The 26,287-nt window shown below is 40.9% G+C and overlaps 1 protein-coding gene across 1 annotated transcript in view; it reads left to right on the forward strand.

Annotated features, from left to right (window-relative positions):
• Positions 1–357: 357 nt before the first annotated feature.
• ALDH1A1 (aldehyde dehydrogenase 1 family member A1) overlaps positions 358–26,287 on the forward strand; it is a 48,871-nt gene continuing 22,941 nt past the window's right edge. The window contains exons 1-3 of the mRNA XM_024211020.3: positions 358–514; positions 11,771–11,875; positions 21,041–21,181. Of these exons, the coding sequence (XP_024066788.1) occupies positions 419–514; positions 11,771–11,875; positions 21,041–21,181 (342 nt within the window). The 5' untranslated portion in view covers positions 358–418. The remainder of the gene's footprint in view (positions 515–11,770; positions 11,876–21,040; positions 21,182–26,287) is intronic.

Here is a 26,287-nt window from a genome sequence, read left to right on the forward strand (position 1 = left end):
GTGGGAAAGGCTTTGCCTGCACCCCGAACTAACACATTTGTCTCTACCTCCAAACTGAAGAGCCCAGGTTCGAATTTCTGGACCTGCCTGATCTAAGAAAGATATTTTGCAGGTAAGAACAAGAAATGCTCTAATATTTGCAAACTTTCATAATGTCTTTCAATACAGTTTATTTCTGAAGAATTTGTATCATACAGATTTCAACCTAAGTGAAAACACTGCTGCCCTTGGTGTTAGAAATAAGTAGTGTCATTTTCTTTTTGCAGTGAAATCTTTCATCCAATCATAGTCTTGTATGCAAATATACCATAGCCAGTTCAGACAAAATAGCACAAATAAAGCTAAATGCTCAGTCAGGACAAAATCACTCAGCTTCTCTGATTCCTCATTTCACCTGTGTTTCAGGAACTAACTAAACATGTCAACTGAAAATACGAAAAAACAAATCCCAGATAGCAATTCAGCTCCAGCTTTGCCTGCACCACTCAGTGATCTGAAAATTAAGTATACTAAGGTTAGTAGTATTATGCATGTTTATTAACTTGCCTTAGGCATTCATATAAGACTATATATGTACTTAAGTAGTTTTGTTCAAACCATCGAAATAACACTAACTCAATTATTGTTTGCAGTGTCGTCGTAGCCATGTCGGTCCCAGGATATTAGAGAGACAAGGTGGATGAGATAATATCTTTTCTGAAAAAAGAACAGGAGTACTTGTGGCACCTTAGAGACTATCTTTTCTGAAGAGCTCTGTGTAAGCTTGAAAGCTTGTCTTTCTCACCAACAGAAGTTGGTCCCATAAAAGATATTACCTCACCCACCCTTGTCTCACTAACTCAATTGTGTATTTACAAATGTTTACCTACATTTAATTCTTATATTGTAATTTCTGGAAATGTTCTCTGATCTCTTCTGTCATGAGAAACTCTTCTAAAGAGTTGGTAAGTTTTATACTACTATTTTTTGGTGTGCTGTCCATATTTTTTGCAGAAGCTAAGATATGTGGTCATAAGTATCCTGGAAAATGTAAATGACCCAGAGAAGGAAACATTTACATCATTTCAATGAACAGGAAGAAAATAAAATGTAATTGTAGAATATGTTAACAATTAGTCTAATTTTTAAATAAACTGGGATATTTACAAACAGAGTTTAAGAATTATGCCAATGATGTTGGTCTGGAAGAAGGTTTTTTTTAAAAAATAAAATAAAACAAAACTAAAGCAAGGGTTCTCCTGCATTTGACATATTTTCCTACAGATAATAAACCTGTTTGTCTTGCTAAGCAAGTACCTATCAATAAAACAGCTAAAGTCCACCATTGCTAATTAGTCAGTATTATCAGGAACGTTGTACAATAGCAAATTCTTTCCATGCTCATTTAAAAACACACAGATAAGGTAAGCATGAAATGGATCCTCTGGGCTAACCCTAAAACCAGACTTGTATTCCTGGCTTAAAAAGACACTTTATGTGTTTTGTACCACAGTACACAGAGAGTTGCAAGACTCTCTAAACTTTGAGCAAACAGCAAAGTCATTGGTAGTTTCTGCAATCTCAGACTTTCAGGTACAATGTTTGGTAGAGCAAAGAGAAATGCAGCAATAAACAGAAACTGAGAAACTTCTATAACAATTGTAGCTTTTGCTAGCTATGGCTATCTCAAGTTCTGGACACAAATCAAAATGCCACATAGTATGTTACTGCTATACAGAAAAGTTCACAAGTAAAACAATCAAGAAAATGTTCTTGTTGCGACTTCTTGAGCTAACCTTCAATTTTTCCAAATATAAATATTCCCAGATCATAGTCTGTACCTTTCTCATAAAGATTGAACTAAGCATTCTAAAGAGATACTTAACACACTGAAGAGTCAATTGCCAGAAGCTGGGAATGGGTGACCGGGGATGGATCACTTGATGATTGTCTGTTCTGTTCATTCTCTCTCGGGCACCTGGAATTGGTGACTGTCGGAAGACAGGATACTGGGCTAGATGGACCTTTGGTCTGACCCAGTATGGCCGTTCTCATGCTCTTAATTTGGATGGATTAATTTTTAAATTGTTAAAAATAGTTTGGATCCTGAATTGGGGAATGATCCTGAATTCCTTCTATACCCTAAACTCCTTAAGCGACATGCCAATGAAATCAGTAAGTATTTTAGGTATTTAAGAAATGTAAATTGGCTCACATGTACTGGTAAATATTTTACTTTGTTACACTAAAGAATTAGACAATGATTGTTTAACAAATTATTTCTGTTGTGATGCTTCTGAAAAGAGCAGGTCCTATGTTGCTCCCACAGCCAGGCATCAAAGCACAATTAGTTACTTATCAGGAAGTTAAATTACATGAGATAGCAGAAAAAACAATATTTCTCTTGCCACCACTGCTCTTCACAGTGTCTGAGGGAAGACCATGGTGTGTGGAAAGTTAAATCACTTACGGTAAATAAAGGAAAAGTGAAACATAAATATACAATATATTTTAATCATTGCAGCTAGAAGCAAAGAAGGGGAAATAATAAAATGGTTTAAAATTAAAAAAAAGTGTCAAACCCTGCTCAGCTGCCACCTAACCCTGTAGGTGCCTAAAATCCCTAGGTGCCCGAGTTTCCACGGTTACATACGGTATGTTTCTGCCAGTGAGGATGCACACAGCCAGCTCATTTTAAGGCTCCTGGGCACCTATTTTATGCCTAAGCACAGATCCTCAGACTAGGCAAGATCCTCAGACTAGGCATTCCTCTGCCTATTTCACCTGATCCAGCAGGCATTTTCACACAAAATAGCCCCGGGGCAGAGGGAGTATGAGGAGGACTCCTCCATCACAGCCTTTAGCGTGTGGCTAGAGCACTCACCTGGAATGTGGAAGACTAGGGTTCAGTGCCCCCCTTTGTCTGATGTGGAGCAGGGATTTGAACTTTTTCCCCCACCTGTCAAGGGAGGGTCCTGACTAGCTGATTATGAGATATTCTAGTCTGCAGGTCTCTCAGTCTCTCCTATTGAAGCTGTTCCAATGTGTATGAATAATTAAATATGCATTGGGCCAACGAGAGAGTAGGAATGACTCTGTGGCCCAGTGGTTGGAGTACTCCCCTGATTGGTGAGAGACCTGCATTCAAACTTTCTTCTCCACTCCTAACAGAGAGGAGAATTCAACCAAAGTCTCCAGTGTCCTGGGTGAGTGCTAAAATATATAAGGGAGGCCTTTTTCCTCACCTGCGTGCCTCCTTGGCATTTCTTGCAAAACATGGTTTAGACACCTAACTCCAGCAGAGAGTTCATGGCTGAGAATCCCAGAATTTAGGCATCTAACTCCCTGAGAGGGGCAGAACTTATGTTATATCCATCTCCTCAGCATTTCTGATTGACTAGCTTAGGTGGCTCCCTGTGCAGCATGCTGGCTTTTGTGGGTCCCGATCTTAGGTGCCAAACTCTCCCTATGCATTGTATAGGGCCTAGGTGCCTAACTTGGGGCTGTGGCTTTCACTGGGTAGCAAGATGCCTAAAAGTGAGGCACTATAATGCTCAGCATTGCAATACTTAAGTCACTTTGTGGATCTAGCACAAAGAAAGTGGGGCAGAATCAGACCCTGCAGATTCCCTTTAATAGTGTTTCAGGTTTAATTGACTGGTTTTTGATGGTTCAAGGAACTCTTTAGGTTTGGCTGAATTGGTGGGATTTTCCATTCATACCATATCAAACACCCACAGATGTTCAGGATAGAGTGGCCAGGTGTCTGGTTTTGGACTGGAACGCCCAGTTGAAAAGGGACCCTGGCAGCTCTGGTAAGCTGTGCTGACCAGACCATTAAAAGTCCGGTCGGTGGTGCAGTGGATCTAAGGCAGGCTCCCTGCGGCTCCCAGAAGCAGCAGTATGTCACCCCTCCAGCTCCTACGCATGGGGCAGCCAGGAGACTCCGCATGCTGCCCCCACCCCAAGCACCAGCTCTGCTGCTCCCATTGGCCAGGAACTGGGGGTAGCGCCTGCAGATGGCGCAGCGCGCAGAGCCACCTGGCCACGCCTCCACGTAGGAGCCGGAGTGGGGACATGCCGCTGTTTCTGGGAGCTGCATGAGATAAGCGCTGCCCGGAGCCTGCACCCCCGCCCCACTCCCATGCCCCAACCCCCTGCCCCAGCCCTGATCCCACTCCCGCCCTCCGAAACCCTTGATCCCAACCCAGAGCACCCTCCTGCCCCCCAAGCCCCTCATCCCCAGCCAAACCCTGGAGCCTACACCCCCAGCCAGAGCCCTCACCCCCTCCTGTACCCCAACCCCCTGGCCCAGTCCTGATCCCCCTCCCACCCTCTGAACCTCTTGGTCCCAGCCTGGAGCATCATTCTAAATCCCTCATCCCTGGCCCCACACTAGAGCCTGCACCTCCCTGCCCCAGCCTGGAGCCCCCTCCCACACTCTGAACCCCTCATTTCTGGCCCCACCCTGGAACCTGCACCCCCAGCCCAGAGCCCATACCCCTTCCCACAACCCCTGCATCATCCCGGAGCCCCCTATCATACTCCAAACTCCTTGGCTCCACCTCCCAGCCCAGAGCCCCCTCCTGCACCCCAAACCCCTCATCCCTGGCTCGACCCCAGAGCCTGTAGCTGGAGCCATCATCTCCTCCCGCACCCCAACCCCCTGAGCCAGCCCGGTGAAAATGAGCGAATGAGTGAGAGTGGGAAGAGTGAGCTACAGAGGGAGGGGGATGGAGTGAGAAGGGGCTGGGCGTGGCCTCAGAGGAGGGGCAGGGCAGGAGGCGGGGCAAGGGTGTTTGGTTTTGTGTGAGTAGAAAGTTGGCAACCCTAGTACAGAACTATAAACTTGGAGCAATTATCACAGTTGATAAGAGTGTACACAAGTGGATATCAGTTATTTTTCAATATTGTGTTTCAAATTTTTGATTTCGTGTTAGTGTAATTGGGCACAGTGCTCCTATTACATCCCTTGGGCCTCTTAAGAGCAGGCATTCTGGGAAATGTAGTTTCCCAGGAGGGACTGCAAGTCTAGAGGGCACATGACCAGGGAGTCAGGTGACCACCTTTGGAACAATGCAATGGGTAGCCTGAGCAGTGAGCTCACTGTGAGGGAATATGATGGCTCTTAGAGAGAGAGTCTCTCCATGACAGGAATTATAGGATACCTAGAAAAGGTTACCTGTAGGGAAGAGTGTGTTCTTCCCTTCCCAATTTACTGAGGCTAGGTCTACACTACAGCGGGGTTCCGACCTAAGATACGCAACTTCAGCTACGTGAATACCGTAGCTGAAGTTGCGTATTTTAGGTCGGCTTACCTGGCGGTGAGGACGGGGGAAAGTCGACCGCTGCCGCGCTGCCGCCGACTCCGCTGCCGCCTCTTGCCGAGGTGGATTTCCGGAGTCGACGGCAGAGCGATCAGGGATCGATTTTACCGCGTCCTCACGAGATGCGGTAAGTCGATCCCCGATAGACCGATTGCTACCCGCAGGATCGGAGGGTAGTGAAGACATACCCTAAGACTTGCTGGCCAGGTTCAGGTGTTTTAAGTTGTTTTGCTGTTGTTTTGAGTCTTTTTGTAATGATAGAAGCCATTCTTGAGGAAATAACCTTGGATTGAACTGGTTTATTTATTGGGGGGAGATGGGGTGTAATTTTACCTTCCTGGCTGGCATATCTGCCCACTATTTTACAGTGGGCAACAATTATATCTAGTTAGATGGAAATCTTTCTTGCTAAAGGATAAACATGGGGTAAATCCAATTTGTAACATGGGTACACGCTGAGGATTGCTGCAGAGCTGGGGATGAGGAATTTCATTCGCCGAAGGCATAGAGTAGTTTAGGAACCACTCCTCAATTGCTATTGAAGCCTTCGGGGCTTGAAGCCTTTGCAGAGTAGCCAGTTGCCAGTTGGGGACCAAATGCCACAGGATTCACACAGCAGATAATTCTGCCTTGTGCCACCCTTAAAGAGACCTTTGGTCACGCACATAAAGAGGTCCTGCAGAACTGTGCTCCACAGCATACAGTAGACGTGCACACTGTGCAACCCTGTGAAACCTTCTCTCTTTCTGCAGAGCTCCAGTAGGTTCCACTTCACACCAAGCCCTCTGTGGGTCAAATGCTGTCTGTGTGTGATAAATAACAATAGTAAAATACAGCCCTCTTTGTCTTAAGAGTGTCTTGCAAACACTAATCAATTTTCACAATACACCTGTGGGATGGAGAAAGATTATCTATATTTTCCAGATTGTGAAACTGAGCCATAAAAAGGGCAAGGGAGCCCAAAGCCATAGAATAAAATCCCCAGACAAGAAATTTAAGACTTCAATTTTGCCTAAACCTTACAAGGCTGAAGCTAAACCCTTGCAGAGCTGCCAATTTCCCACATTTCTGATGATCTGGAATGAATTCCTGTAACCCAAGTAGTTTGGAGAATCAGGATTTTACTATACTTTTATCACTGAAGATGAATGCCAATCAAATGAGATTTTGTTTGCAGCCGCCATAGAGCTACCATCTGGGTTTGTATTTTTAAATATAAAGCTTCAGAACTGTAGAACCGTGTCAGAATCCATCTATAACAAATGTTGAGTTCTAGTTCTAGTGGAAAGGACAGGAGTGTGAAGGACAGCTCTTCATATGGCCATTATGAGACTTGCCATCTTACTTGAAGATCTCAGTGAAAACAATAGCTATACAGTGCACACAATAACATTTCTAAGTAAAAAGTTACTTGCAGCAAAGATTTGACTTGTCAAAAACTCTTAAACCCAATGAGTCATGTCCAGTCCTTACAGGTGAACACCCATGCAGCATGTGCAACAGTGGATGAACATCTGGCAAAAGAAACACCTTACTATGGAAGACCTGGATATCTGACAGCAAACTGCCACACCATGATGGAAGATAACTGCTACTGCTTTCGTAAGCATGGGCAACGAGTGTACTGCAATGCAAGCAAGCCAGAGGCTGATCTTTGTGGCAGTGTCTGTTCACGTTGGCTTGTGCACTAGCTGTTTCTGTTTTCAGTACACCCCAACCCATGTGTCCATGCGGTGTACACTCCAAAGGAGCATAGCTGCCAACATACTCCGGAATATACCCAGTGTTACAACATATGTAACATTGTGTGTAGGTTGGAGTTTGGCTTTTTGTACCATTTTCTTTAGTTCATACCTGTATAAGCAAAGTCATAATGTATCCTAATGGAGATGTCTGGATACTGCAATTTTCACTGTTCTTGTACATTGAACAGGTTTGTACATAGTGAAAGGTTGGGATTAGGAGGAAATGACATTAGGAACAATAATAAGTAAGGGACACTAAAATAATACCCTTGTGTCAGTACTCTAAATGCAGTACTTAAACCAATATTTGCACAACTTCCAAAAAGGGTATGTTTCACTATTACTCCTTTCACAGACAGATATGAATTTGGCATACTGTAGCATACTGGGAAATCAAACAAGTTAAAACAAATTCCTACTAGGCTGAGCTACAGAACAGGGTGATATTGGAAATGGGAATAATTTTTTCTCGTGCTCATTCTGCTGCAGCTTTGTCCTTCTGCACCCTCTGATTTGTTTCTGTGGTGGTAATATGAGGGACTGACAGAGGATCTTTGTGCCAGAAGGTGATGGTTTTAGCTATGCTCATAGAGATATGCCCACTAAAAAACCTCCACTTGTTGCAAAATATAATGCAGAGATTGAGGGGTCTGGATCCACAGATAATGGAGAAGACTTGATAGGGGATGGTACTTATTTTTACTATTGGTCTTCTTATATAATAATGCCCACAATAAAGAATGGCTAAGGTAATAGCAAGCACCAGTGTGAGCACTAATCTTTTTACCCACTAGGATATTTCTTCCTGATGTTTTTCCTACTTCCTTTTCTAAACCAAACTATATGCTGCTTGTGAGGTATTTCGCCAAAAAAGTGTTGACTTTTTTGTGAAAGAAAAATTAGCTCTTCAGAGCTGGTGAAGAAATCTTTAATGGAGTGTGGATCTTGCCCAGTTAATAAACAAAACCTTGTTCTAGTTAACATTTATGTAGAAACCAGTACTTTAGAGATCATGGACTATCAGGGTTGGAAGGGACCTCAGGAGATTATCTAGTCCAACCCCCTGCTTAAAGCAGGACCAATCCCCAATTAAATCATCTGATAGATTTTTGCCCCATATCCCTAAATGGCCCCCTGAAGGATTGAACTCACAACCCTGGGTTTTACAGGCCAATGCTCAAACCACTGAGCTATCACCTGATTGTTGAGTGACTTATTTCCCACTGGGCTCTTTTAAAATTCAATATCAATGTTAAGATTTTACAGGCACTCCGTAGTTAGAACCCTACAGATCTGACATATATGGGGAGGCATTTTTCCTGTTTCACTTTCTCAGCAACTGCTGGGCCAGTCCAGTTCTGCACCACTCTCAAAAAGAGGTTATGTCTTAAAGGCACAAAAGAGATCACAGTATTTGATGCAGAACTATTATAATCAGTTTACTAGTTTATGTTCACCATAAAGAAAAACGCTTACCCTAATTTACCATGGTGATATGTGAGATGTCAATTTTTCCTTGTAGTTACAAAAGAAAATAACTGCAGTACCTCCAATACCACTTGGTGGTAATTGTATGTTAATGTTGACTTTTTTGATAGCAACTGCTGTGGTTTCTTTCACTGCATTTTATAGGGAAACGTTGTTTATACCGACTGAACAGGCACTCGTACTAACCTTCAAGCAGGATTTACAAGTAACTAAACACCAAGGAGAGAGACAGAATTACCCATGTATGAAATCCTCATTTTGTGTAGTTTTAGAACATAGGCAGTCAGCTTCAGGATGATCGGTGTGGTTTAATAGCAAGGGGAAGGAAAGTGGCATATGGAACAGACTACAAAATTCAGAGTAAAAAGCAGATAAGATTGAGTGGCGATTTTATCCCTGCCAATCCTGAAACTTCTCTGCTGTCTTTGAAGAAAGTGCTCACATTTGAAGTGCCCACAAGTACTCCTGTTGTCAGCCAGACAGTCTAAGGAATTCTTCTTGGGGGGGATTATTCCAGAGTAAGAGTGAATCTGCTAATAAGATAATCAAATCATTTCTTGTGTGAGTGACTTGATTTGTGCTTTTAATGATACTGATAATGGATAACGATATCCATTCCATCTAGTTTTATTAAAGTGTGCTTGTGTGCTAGGATATCTCAATGTTCTTATCTGTGCAAGAGGGTGGTTTTTCCAGCTATAAAAAGGGAACTTGGCACACGCTGCTCTTTCTGCCTGCATAAAGGTTAAAGCTGCATATGTAATGCAGTTCCTGGCAAATATGAAATAATCTTTGGATGGTGATCTCAGCAGTTTTAAGGCTCCTGCATAAACCAGTTTGATTATCTTTGGTTTATACTGGCCACAGTACATTTTTTGTTATTCATTATATTTGTGAATTGCCAAAAATATGCTCAGTACCATATTATATAAGAGCTTAAAATCAAAAAGACAGAAATCAATAAGACAGGATACCTAGAGGGGAGAATAGCTTACTGGTTTGGTTTGTTTGTTTTTAAATGTTACTAGCCCACTTCTAGTGCAGACCGTGCAAGAAGTTAGTCATTAGAAATCATTGGAATGAGAACCAGTTGCTGGTTTGGTTACCTGGGATGAGGAAGATATTCCAGGCAAAGGCAAAAGCATGGAATAAGGCACAGAGAAATGTGTGAGAGAAGGAGATACATGGAGCATCAAGTCTGGTGTCATTTGTAGAGGGAAAATGGTGAGACAGACATGATAAAAGATTTAATCAGAGATATAGGGTGGAGAAAAGTTGTGTAAGGCCTTGAATGTGAGGGCAAGAAATGCTAATCTGATGTGGTGGATGACGGGGATCCAGTGAAGACACTCAAAGTGCGTGGTGACGTAATCACAAAAAAACTACTGTATATCAGAAAACCTTTATTTTTTTCTCATTTCCTATGATTGGAAATCCCCTTTTCACAAAATATATAACACTATAGCAGATACATTTTAAAATCCATACACCGCCTCCCCCACCCCCCTCCAAATTAAAAGTACATGTAGGTTGCAAAGTGGAGCTCTCCTGGGAACTAAAGTTGGTAGCCATCTTGTCTAAAAATACTACACCTCTACCCCGATATAACCCGACCCGATATAACACAAATTCGGCTATAACACGGTAAAGCAGCGCTGCGGGGGCGGGGCTGCGCACTCCAGCGGAGCAAAGCAAGTTCGATATAACACCGTTTCACCTATAACGCGGTAAGATTTTTTGGCTCCCAAGGACAGCGTTATATTGGGGTAGAGGTGTATGTGGTTATGTAATTAAAGACCATGCGCCAAGTTTCTTGTTGGTGTAAATTTGGTGCAGCTCAGCACCAGCAGAAAAATAGGCCCATACTATTGTAATGCATATAGACAGCCTTCACTTTTAGACTTCTGAGAGCTTCACTTTGTGTTTGTGTGAAACTTCCTAGGCTTTAACATATATCACATTGCACAATGTTTTCACTTAAATAACACAACAATTTATAGTTTTGTAACAGTTTTAATAAGTTTCTAGCATCGTTGCATGCATTTTGAAATATATGTGCAATGTGTCTTTAAGATCCATCTAATAATTACAAAGACAATCCATGATTTTGCTAAATAAGCAGTGTTATTTTAGTAAATGCCTCTTGATCTGTGGATACTCCTCCATGAAATGAAATAGATCCCTTAGTTCCTGTAAAAGATTAATAGCATTACATTTCTGCTTTTAAATAAGCTTTTATTAGGATCATATTTAATGAAGCACCAATCCGCAGGCCAGAGGGATTTGGAAATAAAATCACAGAGATTAGTGTTCCTTTTTATTTTTCTCCTGTGATATGGAAGTAGAGGAGTATACAAAACACATTTTCTGGCTCTTGCACTATGCCTCAGTGGTTCCTTCTTTGTTGTAGATTTCATTAAACTGGCTGCAGCTCTTTAGTGTTGTCTTTCATTTCAGAGACACGTGTTGTTTGAAAGGAAATGAAAGAAAAGTTAGATAAATGGTTAAATAAAATTGATCTCTCCAAAACATCTACGACTACTCTGACCTAGTTGTTTGACATCTTCTGTTAGGTGACAAATTGTCTGCCTCTGAGGCAAAAAGGCTCCCCTGGCAGCAAAACCTGTGTGGTTCTGCTGGGCAAAGGGGAGACAGGATTTCAAGAGGGCTATACAGGGAGTTTACATTCCCTGTGCGGCACAGAGTTCAGTTCCCCAAGGAGATCCCTGTATGCCAGAGGAGCAGGACAGGAGAATATACTGCTACATAGTTCCATCTGTTATCCCTACCCATGTTGAAGGCGTATATTAATACTAGAGGAGCTGCAGTAGTTGTGTAAGTGGATAGAAGACTCTATAAGTCAGATACTACCTTCTATCCACTTGTGCTAGTTCCCTGAGTGCCAATAATCTTAAAGAAGCAATTATTTTATTATATGAGATGAAAACCATGAGAGAATGGCTGCATTTTTAAGTCAATGGTGACTCAAAGCAGATAGGTGAATGTTACTGAAATTTTCAAAATCTTTAAAATTCCACATTTATGTATCCGTATTTACTCTGCAGAAATTGAAGGGGCCTATTCCCCATTGATGCATAGGGACCTAAAACAAAAAAGGATCATTGGATAGCTCTCAGCTATCGGGTGATACCATGTTGATTTTTCATTGAAACAGGTAATAAACTGTGTTATTGATGATGTTCCACTCTTTGTTTCCTTATTTCCTTGCAGATATTTATAAATAATGAATGGCATGATGCAACTAATGGCAAAAAATTTGCAGTCTATAACCCTGCAACTGGAGATAAAATTTGTGAGGTAGAAGAAGGAGACAAGGTAGGTTTTTAAAGCTTCGTCATGTCACGGCTTTCTTTGTATCCAATCCAGCAAGGCAATGGGACATATGCTCTGCTGGTGCCAATTGGCACAGTTCCACGACTTCAGTGAAGCTATACCAGCTTCCACCAGCAGAGCATTTGGCTCCATGACAGCTTTGCTATTGATTACCCTGAGACCAGGATCAAGATCTTTGTATCAGGCACTACTCCAGGTTCCCAAACTACTGTACACTGGAGAAGGATTTAGTCGCTTAAGTAAACTTGAAAAAAAAAGAGAGTATTTTAGAAACAAAGCCCCAAACCCTGTGTTTGGCTAATTGCTTTCTTGATTCATCTTACTATTATTCTGGCTATTTATGTCTGAATTCTTTCCTCCCATACTGCCCAACTCCTTGTTCTGATTGTTCCTTCAGTGAAGATATAATGATATACCTGATCTGATGAAAATAACTGGGATACTACCTATTCATCACTAACTGATTTATTTCAAAGTTTTGCTTACTGTGGAAGCCTTTCTTAACAGTTCTACTCACACTAAGCGCATTTGCTATGTAAGTACAGTTATAATAGTCAGCCACACTGGCGTTTGGCCATGCTAACCACGCTAATCCTTGACTCTTATATAAAATGCCAGGGAAACTTTGCTAACGAGTGGTCACAACACTGTATGTATGTCTTTTGTGAATGATGACACTTCCAATAAGATAGTGCTTCCTTACAGCACAGCACGTCATTGATTTAATACAGATTTGCAGTGATGAATGCTGCCTGCTGAATCACCAGCACCAGTTTCTGCGAAACAGAGCTGACTCATACATGCTTAATTGTTAAGGTTTGATGGGAGGACTGCAAAAGGTGGTAATAGCTGAAGATAAATGTACTTATTTTGCCATGTATAAGACCACTTGGGGGGGAAAAAATCACTTATATACAGTAACTTCAAAAATCTGGAACCCTAAGAACTCAAGAGCAAATTTCCTGTTTTCATAATTTTGTATAATTTTCTGTTTGAAAAGACTTTGCTTAATAATACTATCTAGTTTCAGTGCACATTATCAAGTACAGGGTGATATGTTTAAATATAGTAGGCTCTTTTGTTTCCATAGTTTTAGAGCTGATGACCAGAGACATTTTTTGGATGAACTCTCTAAAAGGAAGCCTGAGATGCGAGTGTTCTATTTCCAGCTGACAACTGTAGAAAAATTTTAACTAGACCTGTGGAAAAAATTACTGGTTTTATCTGTTAATGTTTTCATTCATGCAAATATTTGCTTTTGTGTATGTTCATTCCCAAGCATGCACGTATACACAGGCACACATTTTTTCTGTTTCTATAAAGTTTTCTCATTTGTGACATCATTTTTGGCCTCAAAATTGGCCCATTTTTGCTTCAAGAAGTTTGCACACAAATAATGATTTTTGTGAATATAAATGGGTGTGTGATGAAATTAATAACAAAATGCAGAAAACACAATTTTGGGGGGCTTTTGCATTTCATTAAAAATATTTTGCACCTGTTTTAATACTAAGTACCCAGTCCTGCTTTCATTGTATATACATAACTCCCACTAAGTCAACAGCCATAAAGAAATGCTTATTGGGCTGAATCTTCAAATGTGATCATACCACAATTACCCTAAAATCGTGAGATGGCCAGAGGCTAGGTCAGTCCCTTTTGTGACTTTGAGGATGAACAAGCTGGGACACTACTCCCACCAAATGACACTGTCATCAATGGAGTCACTGTCCCCACCATTATTCCGGAGGACCGCATGTAACCCCTTTTGCCTTGGCTTATGAAACTGTACCCTGCTTTCAGAAGCCCTGGCAAAAGATGTTTTAATTACGCTGTCAGCTGGTGTAGAATAGTTGTTGAAAGTGCTTTTGACAGATTGAAATCCCATTGGAGATGTTTATGACCCATTTGGATTCCAGTGTCTGTACTGCCATCAATGCTGTACTGTGGCTTGCTGTGCTCTTCACAATCTTTGCAAAGCCAGAGGCGAGTCATTTCCTCCCGAATGGAGCTATCACAGCGGGGGGCCACTGAATCGGTACACTCAGTCAGAAGCCACTGCTGGAGCTGGATGCACCCAGGCAGAAGTCAGGGATGCTTTGTGCTCCCACATTATAAACTTGCATGGCCCAATGGAAGAAGGATAATAGTACCTTTGTGAATGTGCTTGTCAGGGGTGGCAGCATGGGACTCATTGATTGATGGTAGAGGTTTCAGTGCTTGGGGAGGGGTGGAAGATTGATTGTCATGGAATATACTTATGGCTACTTCCCAAATGGGGTTGGGTGGTTGATCCACAGTGTGGACTGATGTACGGAAGTGATTAAAATATGGATTGAGGTAGCTAACTGTTTACAGGACTAGTGTTTGCATATTAATTCCTAATTGTCCCTAATCATGTGTTTACCTTTATTATTTGAAATATACATTGTGTGATGTGATACAGTGATAGCAATACACGTTGTTGATAAAATAAAAATCTTTATTTATAAACATGTATTAGGAAAGTACAACATTAACCCATTGCCAGGAAGGCCAGCTGCCATTACCCCACCAAAACACCAGTAACAACAGAACTTTAAAAAAAAAAGTGCATGAACAAAAGCAAACAGAACCCCCCTACTGTTGCATGTTCTCTGCCCCCACCTCCTATTCTCCTTGCCCTTCTTTTCCTTTTTGCCCCACACTTGGTGCTGGGGGAGTTGGGAGGGGGTCAATATGGAGGATAGCATGGGGCAAAGTTGCCCTACCCACTCGTTCATGGGGCCTGATTGCATGGGCCACCCAGCCATGGAGTTTTCCCAGCTGTTTCTGGACTGCATCACAAGGCACCATGCAAAAGAGTCAGGTTCTGGTGTGGATGATGCAGCAGGAGCTGGTACTCTTGCAGCCATTAGTGATATCAGCTGCTCAGACAGTTCTTTCTGCTGAGCTCTCTCCTCCTCCTTTAGTCACCATTCCTGTTTCAGGAACTGCAAAACAAGTGCCAGCTCCCATGCTGAAATCCTGCCCTCAAGCTGTGCAGCCAGCCTGAGCCTTTCCTCTTGCCTCTCACCATGACTTTCCTCTCGGTGTAAGTCCCTCCGTCTTTGGTGCTGGACCTGCTTGTTGGCCTTCTCCAGAATTTCAGCCATATGTTCATCATGGAAACACTTCCTATTGGAAACAGTCTGTGAAGGTCCATTGGCCCAGGCTTCTGCTGCAGTATAGATGAGCGGTGGAGGAGCTGCAGCCAGAAGAAGTCAAGGGGCCTGGTACAGGACAAGTTACAGAGGGATATTGTCTCTCATAAGCTCAGTGCAGGAGCATAGACAAACTTCTTGTGGTATTTCAAGGACTGAAAATGTTACTTTTCCAAGCTTCAGACCACAGAAGCTCCCTGGACACAGCCTGCTTAATTGCAGCAACAGAAGTACAGGGACAATGGTAAGTTAAAATTTGAAAGCTGGTTTTTGCTTTCTAAAAATTGTAGAACTACTTAGCCTTGCGAGGTGGAGGCATCAGTAGCTGAGCTGCAAGACCTTTTTCTACCATTTCAGGCCTTCCACATTTTGGAGGACATAACAGTCCTTTTTGTGCCCAATTGACAAAGAAAGATGTTATTCCAACCTGCTGGTAGGAAACCTGCAGTGTATGCAGCTGAAGTATTCATATGTAAAGTGACTGAACAACACATCTATGAGTGGAATTGACTGGTCAGCTACCGCCGTGGCCTAGGAAAATACTCCCTTTTCTGAAATGCGACTCCTATCTGGAGTTCGTGCTTCAGGAAAAGTTTGTAACTACACCTCTACCGCGATATAACGCTGTCCTTGGGAGCCAAAAAATCTTACTGCGTTATAGGTGAAACCATGTTATATAGAACTTGCTTTGATCTGCCGGAGCGCTGCTTTACTGCGTTATATCCAAATTCGTGTTATATCGGGTCGCGTTATATCGGGGTAGAGGTGTATCAGCACCTGGAACTGGGTCAGAATTCATGAATCAACAGGATGATTTCTTATCTTCCACATGGCTTAGCCTGTTATGGCTGCACACAAACACATAGAACTCCACAGCCATCCTCCTTATCCCCCCTCCATCCTCACCGCCCATTTCTGGACAAAATTTCAAACTCCAGTCAAATCTGACACAAAGGGTTTTGTCACCTATGAACTGCATGGACTACTTCTAACTGACATGGATTAGATTAGTAAATGGAAAACATTTCCACTTCCCCTCCCCACAGTTCACTGTTTCCAGTCAAACTCCTCATAAAATGGGCATGATGCCAGTGAGTTGCCCAAGGTGCAGTTCTGGTCCCTGGTTTGAGACGATTAATCCGCTCCCTGCACTGGTCACCGAGCCAGTAAATTTGGAATGCTGCCAGTTTCTTTGCTATTTGCTGGTATGCATGGTCATTCCAAGTACTCTGACTAAAGTCCACTGTTTTGCTGGCTTTGTACCAGTTTTACCCAAATCTGGCTGTGCTCCCATGACCATGAAGCAGCATGATTTGCAAAAGACTTCTTCTGTTCAGCCTTCATTGGAAACCCAGAAGGCTCTCTCATGGTGTGTTTATAGCTTGGCATTGGAAAGACAATGGAAGGGTTAAACACTGACTTACCAAGCTGCTGCATTACACCAATGGGGATTGTGTCTGTTTCCCTTGAGTGGATTGGAGATGCTAAGGACAGAGAGGACAAAGGAAGTTGTCCCATGGAACTGTAGGATACTTTTGGCAGACTCCCAGGACCAGGTCAGAGGAGGCTGCATCTACACGGTAAAGCAATAGAGCTTAAATCCTGGGTCTTGGCTTGACTTGGGCTCAAACCCTCCACCCCTGCAGGGTCCTAGGACCTAGGTCTGAGCCTGAGAGATTTGTGTGTAGACAAAAGAGGGTTTGGCTCAAGCCTGAATCTGGGCCTGGACTTACATTGCAGAGTGTCATACCCATAGTTTCACTGTCACAAAAAACCCTTCATATTTAGCCTAAATGCCCCTTTTCTTAATTTTTTCTGATTTCTCCCAGTTTTATTGGTTTTAACTAGACCAAATAATTTGTTTACTTTATTATGTGTTCAGCCTTTGAATACATAGGAGCACAGTTCAGTGCCTCTGTTGCTCAGCTTCCCATCCCCTTCCAGTAATCGTTTGGCCCTAATATGGTACAGATCCAGATTCAGCATAAAATATTTTGTCTACAGCATAATTCTGTGGATTCTAAGTTACCGGTTTCAGCACTTTACCAGATACCTACACCATGGATTTGATGATAGGATTCAGGTCCAAGTGTGATTTGTCTGATAGGTGTCCAAGCACAAGAGCTGATTGTAAGATACCTGGCAATGTTTGGAACATCTTTGTTATGCAAGTTTGGATCTATTTCTTATAAAACAGATGGCTAGATAAAGTCCCTCATGAGAAGGTTTCCCATGGTTTCAAATATCTCAGGAAGACTCATGATGTAGGAAGCATGGCTGCATTTATTGAACAAATGCTCAGTGCAGGGCCGGTGCAACCACTAGGCGAACTAGGCGGTCACCTAGGGCACCAAGTGGTTGGGGGCGTCCAAGATTTTTCCTCCCTCACCTTTGTTTAAAAAAAACACTAGTAAATCTGGCCCTATGAAATCTGGTCTTGGAATTTTTCGTTTTTGTCCTTCTCCAGTCCAGGTGGTCTGTATCTGATGCTCAGCGTGGCTTCGTCTTCATTTTTCATTCCTTTTGTCCTTATGCAAAGAATTTCATAACCACTCTTGATTGTCTGATTGTATGTCACTGGCATTGTAGGTACCTTTCATGTAAAATGCTACCCTTCTACTTCTTCTCTTTTTAATCTTTAAAAATCAAGTTACATTGCAATCAGGTTGACCTGATATTTGATCATCCTCAAATTAAATTACTCATGACCTGAAACTGTTCACTTAACATTTGAAACTCTTGTAGCTTTCATTCTTTACAAGCAATCTAACAACTCCTTAAATAAAGAGATAATGCTGTTCAGCATACAGGTTTGCTTCATGTCCAGTAATTTTGTAAACTAATGTGTAATGACAACTGCTATTAACTAAATTGTCTAGTGAAATGTACAAATCTAGTAAATTACACAGTCATTGTAAACCTAATATTCTAGAGTCTAGTCTTTAGATAATGAGCCAAGAGATTTTAGGAATTTAATTTGTGTGTACAATAGAGTTAACAAAGAGCTGTACACTGCCTTTCAGTGGTATTTTTTTTTTAAAGTGAAGATTACAAAGCACAGACACATATGTGGATGGGAACTGTTTTCCTTTCAGTTAGATGGCTCTTTCAGGCTATGCTCACTAATCCTGAAGGCCCCTAGTAATAATAAAGCATGACTACATTTATTTAACAAATGGTCAGTGAGATGTAAAGTAAATGCACATTTATAACAAGTGTAAAAAAAAAAACTAGTAAGTCTGGCCCTGTGCATAATTATCTGTCTCTGTCTCTTGGTGTAGATTTCTATATTAAATTTAGTCTCATACAACTGACAGAGCAGGCTTTTATATTTTTTGCTCACAGGACTTAATTAGTTGAATTTAAGTTTAGCTTTCTGGTTTTATGGATTCTAACTAGCTATTTTTGACTGTACAGTTGAAAAGATCCTTGCAAAAATAAGCATTTGATCATATATAGACTATAAGCATCTATTATCCTTAGGCCGATAGGCATCATAAAATTAATTCGTATTAATTATTATTTTATACAGTTGTTCTGGGTCATTAATATCTGATAGAGTGCATGGGAGAATTTTGAAATTTCAACAAGTATGATGGAAAATGTCTTGAACATATTTGCATTTTTTTACAGTCAGATCTGCACATTCCATTCATTATCTGATATTGGAACCACAAATAATTAAAATGAGAATTTCAGACACATTTGAGACAATGTTAAATGGTCTAGGCCAACTTTTTCCCCTTGGGTGCCTTAAACTAGGCACTTAAATAAGTGACCTAATTGTCAGAGGTGCTGAGCACCCACGACTCACTATTGGCTTATGTGTGCATAAGATGGGTCATGAATTTGTGGGAGTGAGGAAGAGGATCTGCCACTGAGCAGACCATTCAATCCTCTCTCTCAAAGCAGGGCCACATTAAGGGTACATGAGGGCTACTTCAGCCATTGAGCTGAGATTGCCTCTGCAGAGCCGCTGCAAGGCTACTCCATGGGCTTGTAGGGTGGATGTTCCCTCATTCTGCTGTGCATTTCCCCTGGTATTCATGCTGAGTGAAGGGGTAGGGCATAAGACCGTAGAGACATTGTGTACCATTGATTTTTTTTTACACTTGTAGGAAAACATTACATCTAAATCAGTATGTGGATTACATTCCATCATACAGTGTATATACACCTCTACCCCGATAACATGAATTTGGCTATAACGCGGTAAAGCAGTGCTCCAGGGGGCGGGGCTGTGCACTCCGGTGGATCAAAGCAAGTTCGATATAACGCGGTTTCACCTATAACGCTGTAAGATTTTTTGGCTCCCGAGGACAGCGTTCTATCGGGGTAGAGGTGTAGTTTTTTCATCTGTGACAGATAAGTATAAATGTTCAATTTGGGATCAAATCCTTATCCCTTTACAATGTCCAAATACATGGGCTATGCATGTGGTAGCTCCACTGGTACCTTGTGGAAGGAATCCTCTCCATCTCCATCAGGCTACAAAATATTAGCGGAACTACATCTTAGCTTTATTGTAGCCTCAATATTCCCCAGAGCTACCGTGCCTTCCCATGTAGGTGGGATTGGTCAGCAGAGCTACATGGTCATGAATCCACCCGCTCCACACACTCCTTTCCTTTATCCTGCCCCCAAACTCCATGCTGACTTGGACACAGAGAGCCACTGTGGAGCTGTCTGTGCTGTGATGGTAAGTACCCACTGTTGGAAGATCCTGCCTGCATAGCAAGTCTGCACTGGTTCTTTTGCTTTCTGAGCTCTCCATGACATGATTTGTCCCTCATTAAGTCATCCAAAGATAATTCAATTTCAGTTATCAATATTAATTTAAAATCTTGGACCCGATTCTCCTTTCACAACAATTTTACCCTAGTGTTGAATTCAGTGGCGTTACTCCTGATTTACACCAGTGTGAGAGGAGAATCAGGCAAATTACAGCATGGGACAAATTTTCAGAAGTTGCTGCTTAAATTGTACATGCAAATTGCACAGAAAATTGTGCTACAGATAGATTCCTACTTTTTCTAGAAATACGCTTTCAAAGAAACCCAAATGGCCCAATTGAACCTCCATTTGTATTTTACTTGGATTAGGAGCAGCAGGATGTGTGAAGTACGACAAACTCTCAAATACTGAAAATCATTTCTAAGTAGGCCTTTAATTGCTTCTTTTGCATCCTAGAACACCTTCCATGTAAATACAATTCCACACAGTGAAATATACATTGCTCCATCGTTGTGAAAGCCAAAAGATTAATAATAAACAGTATTATAAAAACTGCCATAGGCTGACAAGTTAACATGTTTAATGTAGAGACAGTGCCAGCATTGTGGAGTGCTTAGGGTTGGCAATTAAAACCTGGTCAATTAATCAGATGCTTCCATGATTTAGAGTGCTTAGGTCCTGCACTTACAATTAAAAAAACAAAGATGATTTGTTTTCCAAAAAATACATCTGTGGTCATCATATGAAATATTTTAAGAGACATATTTTGAAACTGGCCTTAACCAAGCCTTTGGGGGGAGAGGCGGAGGGTTATGTCCAGAAGTTAGGCTACATTACATGTTTAGATGCCTGATTTGTGGCAATTACCTGGACATTGAAATATAACTGCAAATAACTGTGGGTGCTAAAATGGGGGGTAAGTTTTTGAAAATCTAGACTTAAAAGTGGAGTTCCCTAATATACTTTTATGTATGGGCTTTGAGACTTCAGCTATTTCCTATATCACTTCATATAACTGGGAAACTTTTCAAGTGATCGTGAGCATGTTTGAAAAAAAGAGATGTAAAATGATTGTTCTTTTCTAATTAGACTGTAAGCTGCTTGCAGCAAGGTTGATTTCTTGTATTTATTCTGCCTAGCACACTTAAGGTGCTGTACAAATAGCAAAAAACAGGATTATATAACAGAATCAAATATCAATCAAATAAATCTCCATATTGTTCACACACAGGAGGACATAGACAAAGCTGTTAAAGCAGCGAGAAAAGCTTTTCAGCTTGGGTCGCCATGGCGTACAATGGATGCTTCAGAACGGGGAAGGCTCTTAAATAAACTAGCTGACTTAATTGAAAGAGATCGTCTAGTCTTAGCTGTAAGTATAAAGCATTTACAGAGAGAAGGGAAAGGGTGGTCTTATATTGATGCCCTGATTTTCAAAGGACTCAGCATTGGTGGGAGAAGTTGGTGCTCAGTCCTTCTGAAAATCAGGCCATGTCAGTGCTTGTTTTCAGCCAAGTCTCTGACTGGCTTGTTTTGTATTGCTAATTGGCATGTTTAAATGACCAGCACTTTTGTACCCTCATTCAGCAAAGCACTTAAGCACATGCTCAGCTTTAAGTCATACTCAGTTCCCACTAACATCAATGTAACTTCAATGGTATTTAAGTACATGCTCAAAATTGCTAAATCAGGGCCTAAAAGCGAAGCTCCGCTCTTCGAGAATTACAGTGGATACTATTTAAAGATGGAAGGAATTTTGGATTTCATGAATGCACCGTTTTCATCACTGCCACTGGCTCCTCCTCCTCCCCCCTCCCTTGTATCTGACAAATTTTGAATCAAAGACCAAAGGCAGCAACATATTTTCTGTTGACAGTGAGAAGGTGAGCAAATAGAGGATCACCTAACTCTGAATATTTAGTAGAGTGCTCCTTACTGGAACATTTTAACAATCAGATGGCTGACAACTTGCATTAATGCACTTTAAAACTTTACATCAGTGCTGCAAATAGCTGTGTACCTGGTCCAAAATATTTACCTATACCTTTCTCTGTAGCCCAATTTTGTTGTCATTGAGACGTTCACTTTGCTATTGCAAGCAGTGTTAGAGATAGGGTCTTATAGTAGTTAGCTACATAAAAAATAACCAGCAGGTATTGTAATTGTTCACAAAATCCTGACCTGGGACAATGTTTTGCTGCCAAAGGTCCCAGAAATTTAGCCATAAGCATCCAGTGTAGCTAACATCCAAGACAACACAATGATTTAACCACGTCACCCAGAGTAATTCAATTACAGCATTCAAACTATACAGCCAGCAGCTGCAGATGGCACCAACAATTTAATGTAACAGAACCGGCATACTTAGCCTACAAAAATACATAAATATCTGCAAAGAAATATCCATTTGTCCTTCCATTTCTTTCTGGCTATAGAGTCTTCTTAAATAACACTTGCCTGCATTCCAAAAGGCTTTTAAAACCAAAAATGAAGATTTATAGGGGCTGTGGTCACTTGCTCACACTTGAGAGTTGGCAACTGCTAGTGTCTTGGGCAGTTTATTTTTCAAAAATCAGATCTGAACGTATACTTTTCCTCAACAGAGTACCCACTCTAACCTAGTCCTGTCAGACCTAACGGAAGAACTAGCTGTCATACTTCTTGGGAAACACTGGGGGAGCTACATTTTGAGCCTTCCACTATTTGAACTAGTGGTTTACCTATTTTAAAGGAGTCGTACTTTTGATGTGGATTTTATATACCAATTTTAATGATGACATATACTGATATTTGTATCTTTGCCATACAGTACAGCCTATATAGGTGTAAGAGTCAACAGTGTAACACTGTTGCAAAAAAAGCAAACATCATTCTGGGATGTATTAGCAGAAGTGTTGTAAGCAAGACACGAGAAGTAATTCTTCTGCTCTACTCCACGCTGGTTAGGCCTCAACTGGAGTATTGTGTCCAGTTCTGGGTGCCACATTTCAGGAAAGATGTGGACAAATTGGAAAAAGTCCAGAGAAGAGCAACAAAAATGATTTAAAATCTAGAAAACATGCCCTATGAGGGAAAATTGAAAAAATTGGGTTTGTTTAGTCTGGAGAAGAGAAGACTCAGAGGGGACATGATAACAGTTTTCAAGTACATAAAAGTTTGTTACAAGGAGAAGGGAGAAAAATTGTTGTTCTTAACTTCTGAGGGTAGAACAAGAAGCAATGAGCTTAAATTGCATCAAGGGTGGTTTAGGTTGGACATAAGGAAAAAATTCCTGTCAGGTTGGTTAAGCACTGGAATAAATTGCCTAGGGAGGTTGTGGAATCTCCATCATTGGGGATTTTTAAGAGCAGGTTGGACAAACACCTGTCAGAGATAGTCTAGATAATACTTAGTCCTGCCTTGAGTGCAGGGGACTGGACTAGATCACCTCTTGAGGTCCTGTCCAGCTCTATGAAGAGAAAAGGAAAATAAGCTACTTTCACAAGACAGTTGAAGCAGTCAGATTTGTTTTTTACTTGCCAATCCTATAATATCTAATTACTCCTTCCCTCCCCTACCAAAACCTCTTTTACGTCTCTGTTTTCCTTAATTTGTTTTTATTTCCCACACCTTCCACATGATATTGGATCCCTCTTTCATTTTAGATAGGAAGTGTTCATAAATTCATAGATTCCAAGACCTCTGGGATGACCTCCTGTATAACAAAAGCCATAGAACTTCCTGAAAGTAATTCCGAGAGCATATCTTTTTTTTAAAAAAAATCCAATTTTGATTTAAAAGTTATCAATGATGGAGAATTCACCATGACCCTTAGTAAATTATTCTAATAGCTAATTACCCACACTTAAAATTTACACCTTATTTCCTATCTGAATTTGTCTAGCTTCAACTTCCAGCCATTGGATCATTTTATACCTTCCTCTGCTAGATTGAGGAGCCCATTACCAAATATTTGTTTCCCACGTAGGTACTTAAACACTGTGATCTAGTCATCCCTTAACATTTTCTTTGTTAAGCTGAATAAATGGAGCTCCTTGAGTCTATCACTATAAGGCATGATTTCTAATAATTTAATCATTCTTATGGCTCTTCTCTGAACCCTTTCCAATTTATCAACATCCTTCTTGAATGGTGGACACCGGAGCTGGACACAGTATTCCAAGAGAAATTGTACCAGTCCCAAATACAGAAGCAAGATAACCTCTATACTCCTACTCAGAATTCCCCTGTTTATGCATTAGCCCTTTTGGTCACAGCATTGCACTGTCAGCTCATGTCGAGCTGATTATAAACCATGACCCTCAAATCTTTTTCGGAGTCACTGCTCTCCTGGATAGAGTTCCCCCATCCCATAGGCATAGCCTACATTCTTTGTTCCAGGATGTATATGTTTATATTTATCCATATTAAAAACACATACTGTTTGCTTGTTCCCAATTTACCAAGCCATCCAGATCACTCTGTATCAGTGACCTGTCCCCTTCATTATTTACTACTCCCCCAATTTTTGTGTCATCAGCAAACTTCATCAATTATGATTTTACGTTTCTTCATAAACATTGATAAAAATGCGAAATAATGTAGGGCCAAGAACCAATCCCTGCAGTACTCCACTAGAAACACATCCGTTTGATGATGATTCCCTGTTTACAATTATATTCTGCGACCTATCAGTTAGCCACCTTTTAATCCCTTTAATGTGTGCCGTGTTAATTTTATATTCAAGTTTTTTAATCAAAATGTTGTGTGGTATCACGTCAAATGCCTTACAGAAGTCTATTACATCAACACTATTACCTTTATACACCAAATTTATAATCTCATAAAAAAATCAAGTCAGTTTGACTGGATTTATTTTCCATAAATCCATGTTGATTGGCATTAATTATTTTTTATTAGTCAAGTCCTCTGTCAGACACTCCATTACATTGCCTGGGATTGATGTCAGACTGACAGGTCTATAATTACCAGGTCTTCCTGTTTACCTTTTTTTAAATGTTGGTACATTAGCTTTCTCCCAATCTTCTGGAACTTCCAGTGTTCCAAAACTTATTGAAAATCATCATTAACAGTCCAGCAAGATCAGACAGCTCTTTTAAAACTTTTCGATGTAAGTTTTCTGGACTTGCTGATTTAAAAATGTGCAACTTTAGTAGCTCCTGTTTAACATCCTCCTGAGATACTAGTGGAATGGAAAGAGTGTCAGCATCATATGATATGCGTACATGATCTGGTTCTTACCCTCCCCCCCCCACGCCCCCAAATACAGAACAAAAATATTTATTGAACAAGTCTGCCTTTTCTGCGTCATTATTATTGAATGCAGTGCCTTCCAGACCTCATCAACAATAGTTTGAGATTTTTCCCTTCCCAAAGCTGAACCAATTTGGATAAACTTAGAACACCCCTGCAAACACCATTAATCAAAACTTAAGGAGAATCCAAAGGTTTTTTGTTTTGTTTTTATTTTAGTTCAATTCATTTAAAAAAAATTTTTTTTGCATGAGTTTGCACATCTGGCCAGGACCAAAAGCATAAATGCTGAAACTCCGATACAGTACATGAGGATTTTTTGGGATTTCTGGCCTAACTGGGAGCAGGAAATACTAGGTGCTTCTCCTACTGATGATCCCCACAAGAGCCTTCACACAGTTTAAGACCCCTGGTATCCTTGTGCATAGGGAGACATGAGAAAAACTGTTCTAACAATATTTCAGTCTCCAAGAGGTTTCTGAGTAGTTTGCTTAATCTTCAGCTTAGTTCTGAATGAACATGTACACCTTTGATTGCTTAGTGAAACATCCCAACCTTTAGAGGTTTAACTCAAACCTCCATGATCTGTATCTCAGCCTGGGAATCTGCCTTACTAGCAATAGGTGTTTCTGTGAGATTGCTTGTACATTCTGGGTCCATTTAGGTCAGAAATCTCAAAAAGCAGTAAGTGTACAACTGGATGAATGTGAAAAACACAAATCAACAATGTTTTAAAAGTTCAGTTCTGATTTATTTTGAACTATGGGCAAATGTTCAGGTCCATTCTTAATTTATGTTAACCTACTTTCCAACCCTAATTTTAACTATTTATTTTTTCTATAACAACATCTTTGCTATTCTGAAAAGTTTTAGTAACATGAAGTCAAAATATAGTGGAACGTGGGATTTCTTTAATATTAACTCTTGGGCTGGAGTACTGACAGAAGTGGGCATCCATGATCAAGGGGAAAATTACAGATTTGGAATCACTAACTTGTCACTCTGAGAGTTAATGTTTTGGATGGCTATTTGCCAGGGGTGGAGGGAGGGCTTGAGTGTGGAAACCAAGTTAGAGGATTTTATTCATTTATTTACCACTATGTAGCTAGCCAATAAAAGACAATCCATTGTTTAGGAGGTGTTTATTTTTTCATACTAAAATGCTCTCCATCAAAGGCTCCTCATGTGTACAGGCCTCTCATATGCAGACTGGGAGACTTTGGTT

Source organism: Terrapene carolina, unplaced genomic scaffold (genome assembly GCF_002925995.2).
Source record: "Terrapene carolina triunguis isolate 2854851 unplaced genomic scaffold, T_m_triunguis-2.0 Scaffold113, whole genome shotgun sequence".
NCBI lineage: Eukaryota > Metazoa > Chordata > Testudines > Emydidae > Terrapene > Terrapene triunguis.